The sequence below is a fragment of the Lottia gigantea genome (assembly GCF_000327385.1).
Source record: "Lottia gigantea unplaced genomic scaffold LOTGIsca_120, whole genome shotgun sequence".
Lineage (NCBI taxonomy): Eukaryota > Metazoa > Mollusca > Gastropoda > Lottiidae > Lottia > Lottia gigantea.
In genome coordinates this window covers 791,653-801,646 of record NW_008707226.1, presented here as the reverse complement: position 1 = coordinate 801,646, position 9,994 = coordinate 791,653, and the positions used below count along the sequence as shown (strand labels likewise).

At 34.4% G+C, this 9,994-nt stretch overlaps 2 protein-coding genes across 2 annotated transcripts; both read right to left on the bottom strand.

Moving 5' to 3' along the window:
- Nucleotides 1–1,045: 1,045 nt before the first annotated feature.
- Nucleotides 1,046–4,780, bottom strand: LOTGIDRAFT_137978 (hypothetical protein; the record flags this gene model as incomplete). Its single annotated transcript, XM_009048371.1, has 2 exons — nucleotides 1,046–1,218; nucleotides 4,711–4,780. Coding segments are annotated over 2 exons (243 nt in total), but the record flags the coding sequence as incomplete, so codon positions are not given.
- On the bottom strand, nucleotides 4,754–7,267 carry LOTGIDRAFT_68740 (hypothetical protein; the record flags this gene model as incomplete). Its single annotated transcript, XM_009048370.1, has 2 exons — nucleotides 4,754–4,817; nucleotides 7,152–7,267. Coding segments are annotated over 2 exons (180 nt in total), but the record flags the coding sequence as incomplete, so codon positions are not given.
- Between the last annotated feature and the right edge of the window lie 2,727 nt (nucleotides 7,268–9,994).

Below are 9,994 nucleotides of genomic sequence, written 5' to 3'. Positions count from 1 at the left end.
CCGGTAGGCCTAGCAGTCATGTTGCCTGTAGATACTCTTGGTGTTGGTGTTGCTGACGAGGTGATAACACTTTCGTTCTGTCTAGTAATTTCTGCAACAGATTTTGGTGTTTGGAGTCTCTTGTTATCAATTGATTGTTGCTGTTTAAGATAATGCTGTAATAGGTTGTCGATTTGACTGGAAACAACTTTATGAAGCGGTGGCGAATCATTATTAGTTGAATGAGGTTGTTGGGATTTTTCTGGTTCGCTCGGAGCCTTTGAACCTGAAAGATAACATTTAATAAATGGGAGATTGCAGTTAGCAATCAGGCAATTTTTCTTCACAAAACTTCAGAAAGTGGTCGGTTTGGTCTTACTGGATCATTCATTTAGGTCCAACAACTATGAAAATTGTGGTCTAATAAGCTAATTGTAATGATTCATTTTTGTTTAACTTAATGAAAAATTCTAGGAGTACTACGAAGTTCAAAACAAAGTGTAACCTTTCGAGTTCTCACTAGAAAAGCAGTGGGGAACACAGTGAGAAATATTTTTTGATGAACAAGAAATGCTGACTAGCGGTGTTCAAAAATCATTAAGTTGTACATCATATAAATACTTACTTGAGGGCTGATACCGTTGACCTAATTTCTCGTACACACGATAGAGTGTGTTTGCACCAGATTCTTTGGTCACCCGCTCTTCTTTATTATCATCTTCACAAGGATTTTCACTTTTCACATAATCATAACTAAAAATTCAATAATTTAGTTTTGTTTCAAATTATTGATTTATTCTTATGACCTAATAGACAATTAATTATTATTTTATCCATTCTGCCAATACATTGTTCAAGGATTGCACACGGTTTACTGTCTAGTAAAATTTGGATAAAAATTCGATTTTGGCGCTTTGATCATGATCATTGAGATTTATCCAATGTCATACTTACGAGCTCAAATTTAGATTTCGTAATGAACTTTTGTACACGCTGTCGGAACAAAAACTTAAAAAGATCAATAAAAAAAAGTAACATAGTTTGAAATGAAATAATACATGTTACTTTATTTCCGTACTGATTTTCCGTACCTTATTATTTTGTTACTGCAAACAATAAACTCGGGTTTGGAATTCCATTGGTTATACGTTATATAATAATTACTTTTCATCCAAATCCATTGTCTGCCTTTTGTTAGAAATCTATAACAACATGATGATCCTTCGCCCGCAGTCAACACTGGAAGACATTTAAATAACTAGAGCCACTCGTGGCACAGATTGGGACTTTGCAAATGTAGCAAATTGCAAAAGACCCCGAAAAAATCAACCTTCCACGATAATTAGATCATGTGCAAGAACAGTCTAAAGTTGAGAAATTTTCATTTTTTAGAAGATTCTAATACCGGAAGTAGACGTCAGACCTCACAAATGAAAGTATTAGCAGGTCAATGACCTTTGATCTTGTAAAGGAGAAGGTCTAAAAAGGTCAAGATCAAGAGATATACGTCATCAAAATTTCAAATTGCACACGACTATAAAACCGGAAGTTGACATAGGACAGCAAATATAAAGTTATAAATAGATAGCCAATGCCAATGACGTTTGATCCTACAAAGGTCAAGGTCAACAAAGGTCAAGGTCAACAATTGAACATTTTGAATCTGGCCTCCTGGCCAAAAATGTCAATAATGAGTAATATAACCCAGATGTGCCACGCCCGTCTTAATTTTTCTGCATAGGGTAATTGATATTCAAAATGTTATGTTGTGTTGTAAATTTCAAGCTTCTACATCTACTTCTTCAGGTCAAAAGATATAGGTCAACAAATGTCAACAAAGGTCAAAATCGAAAAATGAAAATATCCAAATGTTAAAACCCGTTCCTTTTTTGGAACTATAAAGCTGAAACAACTGAGCTGTTAACACAAACTGGCCAAAAGGATGAGGTAATTGTGTGCAAAGTCCCTTTTTAACAAACGTATCCTATGCGAGTTATGCCCCAGCCCCAAAATGAAAACAATTAGTAATTCAACCCGGATGTGCCACGCCCGTCCAAATTTTTTTGTCATAGGTGAATTCATATTCAAAGTGTCTAGTTGTATTCCAAATATCAAGGTTCTACATCAAATAGATCATAAGATATACATACACCAAGCTCAAAAAGACACAAATATGGTAAATCAAAACTCAAATTTGAAAAAATCACGAATTTCAATTTTGCTTTAAAACAACAATTGTTCTATATCCATGTAAAGTGCATAAGAAGCACATTAGGAAACCGGAAAAAATCACCCCCAGGTTAATTAGGTCACGTGCTAGAGCAGCCCAAAGTTGCGAATTTGTCTTTTTACGGATAGCTATTAAACCGGAAGTACATGTCGGAGGTCAAAGGTCACAGTAGCAAATTATAGCCAAGGTCAATGACCTTTGACTCTATGAAGGTCAACGTCATCAAAGGTCAAGGTCAAAAATTGAAAGTTTTGAATTTCCAAAACCTGTTCCTTTTTTTGAACTACGATGCGGAAACAACCGAATTTCGAAGAAACAGTGGCTCAAAACATGAAGTAATAGTATGCAAAGTTCCATTTTGAACAAATGTATACTTTGCGAGTTATGCCCCTTGCCAAAAATGTCAATAATGAGTAATTTAACCCGGATGTGCCACGCCCACTTCAATTTTTTTTTGCATAGGTTAATTGATATTCGAAATGTTATGTCGTGTTCTAAATGTCAAGCTTCTACATCATACAGGTAAAAAGATATAGGTCAACAAAAGTCAACAAAGGTCAAAATCGAAAAATGAAAATATCCAAATGTAAAAAACGCGTTCCTATTTTGGAACTATAAAGCTGAAACAACTGAGCTGTTAACACAAACTGGCCAAAAGGATGAGGTAATTGTTTGCAAAGGCCCTTTTTGAACAACCGCATCCTATGAAAGTTATGCCCCTGCCTCTAAATGTAAACAATTAGTAATTCAACCCGGATGTGCCACGCCCACATAAGTTTTTTTGTCATAGGTGAATTTATATTCAAAGTGTCTAGTTATATTCCAAATATCAAGGTTCTACATAAAATAGGTCATAAGATATACATACACCAAGCTCAAAAAATCGCAAATATTGTAAAGAATTTCAATTTTGCTTTAAAAAAACGATTGTTATATATCTATGTAAAGTACACGAGAAGCACATTAGGAAACCGAAAAAATTTACTCTCTAGGTTAATTAGGTGACGTGCTAGAGCAGTCCAAAGTTGCGAATTTGGATTTTTGCGGATAGCTATAAAACCGGAAGTACATGTCGGAGGTCAAAATATCAAATGATAGCCAAGGTCAATGATCTTTGACCTTATAAAGGTCAAAGTCATCAAGGGTCAAGGTCACAAGAAATAAGCTTTCAAACTTTGAAAAAATTCAACCGGAAGTTGCCAAAATGCAAAAGCAAAATTCAAAAATCGGCTCGCATCGTTTTGTGAACATTAGACAGCAGATTACATCGCCACCAAATTTATGCAGATTTAGTTTATCCCTAAGGACTTATTTCGATTTTAAGAAAATTAGAAAATCAAGATGGCGGCCAAAGTATCACTTACAGTCTGGATTTTATATTCTTCGTTTTTTTGTATTAGCAGTTACTTACGACCTACATAAATTCCGTTGACCTATTTCATTTACACCGGAAGTTATTCGACCGGAAGTAGATTGTACTTTCAATTGATTCCACCTTCAAAACCAGAAGTGACGTCAAAACTCTCACTGTATCATATCATTGACTTTATTGATGTCTCTTTGCATTTTAAATTTCAGATCAATCGATGCAAAAACAAAAAAGTTGCAAAAAAAATCTATCGAAAAAAGTTTGCGACAAATTTTCGAATTTCGTAATTTTTCAAGTGCTATATGATTATAAATTACAGCCAGATTTTAAAAATGAAAACCCGAAGAAAATCGATGCAAAAATACGCCTTCTAAAGCCGATTTTCGACTTTTTGCACATTTTGAACTGTGGCACTTCCGGTTTTGCAAGAATGGACATTTCGATAACAAACTGGGACTTTGCTGAAACACCAATTTGACAAGACGTTCGAGTGGATAAAAATATGAAATAACGCTATCATTATTTTGTATTATATCACGAACCCTGGCCCAATTCGTCGTTTAAACCCTTATCAATACATAAAAGGTATTGATTGACATCATTGATATTCATTACCTTGGACGTTAATACGATGTTTGCCGGATGAAAAAATCACGGTAGAAATATGTAATGGTTTCTGACCAGACCTCAGTAACATTGTTGAAAGGCCTAGAACCGATTTTCCAAAATCTTAATTTAAGTGTTTCATCATCTATATTTCTTAAATTCTTACTCTTTTCCAAGTGTTTTTTAGTCAAATAGTTGTCTTTATATTCTCTTTTTAAAGTAAGATAAGTCAACTTTACGATAACACGACATTCTGAATCATTAAGAAGTAGAACCCTCGGTAAAAAGGCTATCCCGCCCGTATATAAAGAAATATGATATTGAGCAACAGGAATCAATCACTATCAATATCTTCGCTCTGCATATGTCCTCACAGTTCCAAGGTATGAAGCGATGGGAGAACAAGGTCGCTGCGCAGGGCATATTTAAATATGATGTCAATAATACGAACAACGTTGTAATATGTGGATGTAACACTAGATGAAATATCGATTTAAAACAAGACAGCATAAAATAGCACACATACATTGTTCATGGCATTCGGCAACTTTGATTAAATCATCTGAATGGTAATAGTCGTAACCAGAGGTTCCTAGAACTTCAAACGGAAGATAACCAATAATCGGTGGTGCTCTGGAAGTAAAACATGGAATCTTTCAATTATTTTGGATGAGGCGTATTAGCGCTGACATACAAACTATTACAAAATTGAAATAAGATCAAATCAGTCATTTACGAATTGGCATCTTCTTCATCAAATAACTGAAAAAAACAGGTTTCCAAACAACGAAACACTTCATTAAAAATCATGGAAAATTCCTCCATTCTCTGATTCTTCCAATCAAAAGCAATACTATTGAATATACGTCTTGTATGAAAGCACAATCTATCTATTAACGCTTTTAAGATTTTACCAGAATGTAATACAATCCAGTGGAAACTTTTAACCAATGACTTGTCATCTGTTTTAACCATAAATTTCCCTTTGTGTTCTGTATTGTTGTTGTTCGCAATAACATTGATCTTTATTGATGTAGGTGAATATTTATATTTATTATGTTATGGTGGTATATGCTACGTTTGAAATAGAGCTTAAGTTTACATTATCAACATTTTAAAGGCTGAGAAGGCCTACAGTCTGAGACCTAAGTTTTTTATGCAGGCCATGTTCTTAACCTACACTTCTGCAAGTTTAAATAAGGATTTAACTGTGTTTGTTTATATATGGAATCCTGCAAGGATGTGCACAAATAAAGTTACTCGAAACAGATTTTTATGCAGTGCAATGTGGATGTACATTTTTGCCAACGCTGTGTTCCTTTTGCATCCGTAAGTTTATATCACAGAAAAGGGAATACCATAGTATGGTAACTTTCCCTTTGCAATTGCATTTCGCTCACCATTTAGGTGACTCGAATACTATTGAGTTATTGATTTCGAATTGATTCGAATTTTTACCAATAAAAGACTTAATGTAAAAACTGTTTAGGGGATTATCAGTTGAAAATTTGGTAATTCTATTTTATATTGGATAGGACTTTTCTAATTTCTGCATACATTTCTTTTTGTTACTGCAGAAATTATTTGTCTTGTCTTGGGTCCATAGAAACATGATAATAAAAAAAATGAATAGAACATAAAATAAGATCTTAATAAACACGTTCAAGTGGTAAATAAAATGAAACTTTTGAAGTCTTGCGTTTACAATCATACCTCCTTTCAAGTAATATTTACTTACCTAAGAACAAATATTTGCAATAAAGCTTTCTTTAGTAATAGTTTTATATTTTGTACCGAGTCAGTTGCCAGTAATTTTTAAATTTCTCGATATGCAAGGGTTTATGAGATAATGGATTTGAATCCACAGTCGACCTGTGGCCCCTTAGCAGTAACTAAGTATCATTTATTTTGAAGTGAATTTCTGTATCATCTCTTCTCATTATCTCCATAATGGTTCAAAGTTGTTATCCGCCAGCTAAAAATTTATAAACTTAACCATTTTGCTCGAATCGTAAATTGTCGAAAAACAATCCGTGGAATGAAATTCCTCACTAGCTAAACTTATAAATATGGAGTCAAATTGGTTTCACACAGCGCTTTTTGTCTTTGAAAGTCGTGTGTCGACTTATTCTCTCCCTGTACGCTGTTTTTGTTATTACCTACCTGCAAACACATCTTAATGTTTTATACCTTTACATGGTGCTAAGTCAATCCTCTTCTCGTGATTTATGGTGTTCATGCCAATTTGAAAAAAAAAATTAATCTATCCTGTAGACAAATGACATTTTCAGCATTCGCTTTAAATTTGAAACTGTAAAACGTTGCAAATGTAAAGCGACCTCTCAAATTTAAATAAATAAAATCGTATTTATTCCAAAGATGTTTCGTGATTATTTTAACTTCCTTGAATTAGTTTAAGTCCAAGTTCAAATAATTTTCTTCTAGATAACAAACCTTTTATATTTGGATTCGAATCTTAATGAAACAAAGTAATTAAGCAATCCCCAATCGTATTTGGCTTTTAAAATCAAATTTGATTCCAAATTGTTACGAAATTTAAATAATTAGTGTGAAGGATAAATTCACAATTTCAGTGATGAATTAAAAATACTTGAAAGAAGGCATTTTGAGGGAAGATAAAGGTGGGCTCAAGTTGAATATAAGAGCAAATCGAATTTTAATGACGCCTGGAAATTTGAAAGCATATGCAAAGATCATATCAATAGCTAAATATAGTCGATCTCCGCTGCCATTTGACGTCATTTGATCGTGATGTTCTTTCTATTGAAAATCTGCGATACTTCAGTTAATTGCAGTTGCTAACTGTTGATTTTTTTTTCAATATGAGCGTTTCGCTTGTGTAGAATGTAGATCAGATGAGATGCCTTGATTATCCAGTCGATCTGTGTCTTAATAGATAAGAATAGAGTATAATAATTTGATCACTTCTTGATCAATCTAACTTACCGGTGATCTAAATATAAATATTTCCATTCCATTGATAATCTGGAGGTAAATTCACACACTGATTCTTCTGTAATGGACATTTCTCGTAGTATTTGGGTAGACTCAAGGCGGACGGTACAGTAACAATAATTCACGTTTTGAGATATTTTAGTTTGTGATTTTTCTTCTCCTGAAATAAAATATTTACTGTCTTAAACACTCTTGTTGATAAAAATTTGGAAAACGCATTTAAATATCAGCTTCAAAACAGGATTGTCTGATTTAAATGCAAATCTTAATGTTTCCTTTCCTATTGTTTTAACTTGCTATGGATCTACTATTCTGGTTCACCTAGTATTCAACCTTCCAAATGTTATGTTTTCTTTAATATGTGTGAGGAATTCTGGCATACTCATTACGAATACATATATAGAACAGATAAAGAAACGCCGCATTTTTAGATTATTTGGACAAAGTCGTGCACGATCAAACTTGTTATTTTTCTTGTAAATATGATTTTTAGACTTTAAAAAGACCAGTTTATGACATTCAACTGATAATATCGGTTGCATTCGATTTAAGAGTTGTGAACCTTGGGAACTGTCAGTTGTCCATGAGAAAAAGTTGTAAGTGATGCAGAGGAAAATCGAAATGCACGTGCAACACGTGCCAGAGTTCTGTATAAAAACGAACCGACGCCTACGGAGAATTCAGTTGCTGTAAAGACAGCGACCTCCCAACAAGGTGAACAAGCCACCGGGCGATTAAATGCCGGATCATGTCATTGCCAATGCATTATGGTATGGGGTGCAATCTGCATCAATCAGAAACTTGGACCTTTTGTCTTCCAGAATATCGGCCCAGGCAGAGGCCATGGAGTCACAGTCGCCCTTTACGCGACTAAAACTGATCCAACCGCTTCCAAGAAATGCATCTTTCCTAGGCTTCGAGCAGATTCCAATGGCGTTTGTAAACCGTTTGTGCCACTCCATGTACAGAAGATGTCGGGCCGTTATAAACACACAGAAGGACACACCAGATACTGACTTTTAGCCTGCATCTGTAAAGATCACGTGAACCTTGATATGTCATAGCAATAACTTGAAAGACACTCAAACAATCCTTTGTGCCAAATGTGGTTGTTTTCTGATAATTTTCTATTGTTTTATTGAAATTTGAATAAACAATTCGCTATTTTCTGTGCTTTGCGACGTTTCGTTATTTCGATTCTTGTGAAAAATATTGGTAAAATACGCTTTACCAACATGAATGCAACGACAGTGATAATACCATTTGTGGTGGTTATGGGAGCAGGTGTGCATGCATTTCATCTTTTTACTTCTTTTAATGTAGTTTTCGGACCTGTACTTGAACGTTTGGTTGAAGAAGGACCTTGGGGATTGTGGAGTAATCATTGCCGATAACGTTACTATTGTTTACTTCTGGCAAGATTAGTGTCGCTGAAGGAACATGTCACCACGTCCTGTATCGGTCCCCAGACGTATGTTTTGCTGTGTAGCTATTGCATTTGTACCAATGTCTTACCTTCTGTGGTAAGCTGATGAAAAGTACCATTAAATGATACATTTTCATAGACATTTGTTATACCAGGTTCTATAGAACCTCTTCGTAATAAACATTTGAAAGACAGTTTAAATACTGAAATCAAAAAGAAAAATCAAATATTATTTAAAATAAAAAGAAGACTGTACCAAAGCTAGAAGGTGTACATAAAAAGACATCTAGGCCATGCAATGTGCAATGAGGGACATTTTGACAGGACAGTGCCATAAGCCTAATCTTCGATTTCGATTGATCTTTCTCGTGCATAGCCTGTAGCACATAGCGCCTCGATTGATTGTCTTTCGGTGGCATCACGGAAAAAAGGAGATAGGGTAAAATACTGACCATTTTCTTCTGGAACGTTAAGGCTGCTGTTGTGTTGTACTTCGAGTGATGATAAAATACTCTGGAGATGAGGGTGGTCGCTAGTATGAATATAGTTAAACAAGGGCTTGTTTACTAATTCATTCTGAAAAAGAAAGGAAACATTTGGACATGTAGTTTTAAAATCTTAAATAATTTGATGTCTGTCATTAGTAAATATTTTACAGTTGTAATTAATTGCTTTATCAAGTTTATTTATGGCAAAGAATTACGCTAAGTTAAAAACTGTCAATAGCACAGGACTGCCATAATCCGAAGATTCTTTAAAAGTTAGTTACTATGTTTGGAACAGACAGTTAGCGACTATGCCACTTTGCTGAATATTCTCAAGATTATGATATACATGTACGTTGATTAAAAATATAATAAAATGAAATAAAGTGTCGTGGGTTCAAATCTCGGTTATGTCAATTCCCCATAATTCCAAACAACCATGGTTGTAAATGGGTATGGATAATTCTATAGTCACGAGGTTTCGCTTAAGACCTGTACCCCAGGACCTTCGTAAACCTAAAAAAATGGTTGCTTCTTTCTTTGTTTGTTTTTATATGCGATTATGCGGTTTTGAGACCAGCTGTACTATGTTTTCCGTTGTTGATAACTCACATGCCTTTATATCTTGTAAAGATGGGTTAGGAAAAAACAATTGAATTGAATAAATAATTTTAAAAAGTGGGATATGAAACTGGTGGATTATTGTTCTCACACATTTTGCGATGTAATGAAACATCCACAGTGAAACACCCATAAGTACCAATTCATGTTGATGTTTGATGTATTATATTTTTGATACACTTAAAGGGATAGACCGGTTTATTTTCAACGCTGAGAATTGCGCCAATTACGCGTGAAACTATATCTAAACCCTTTATACAGTTTCTATAAATTTACCTGGCAACCGAGGATAGGTTTGAAAC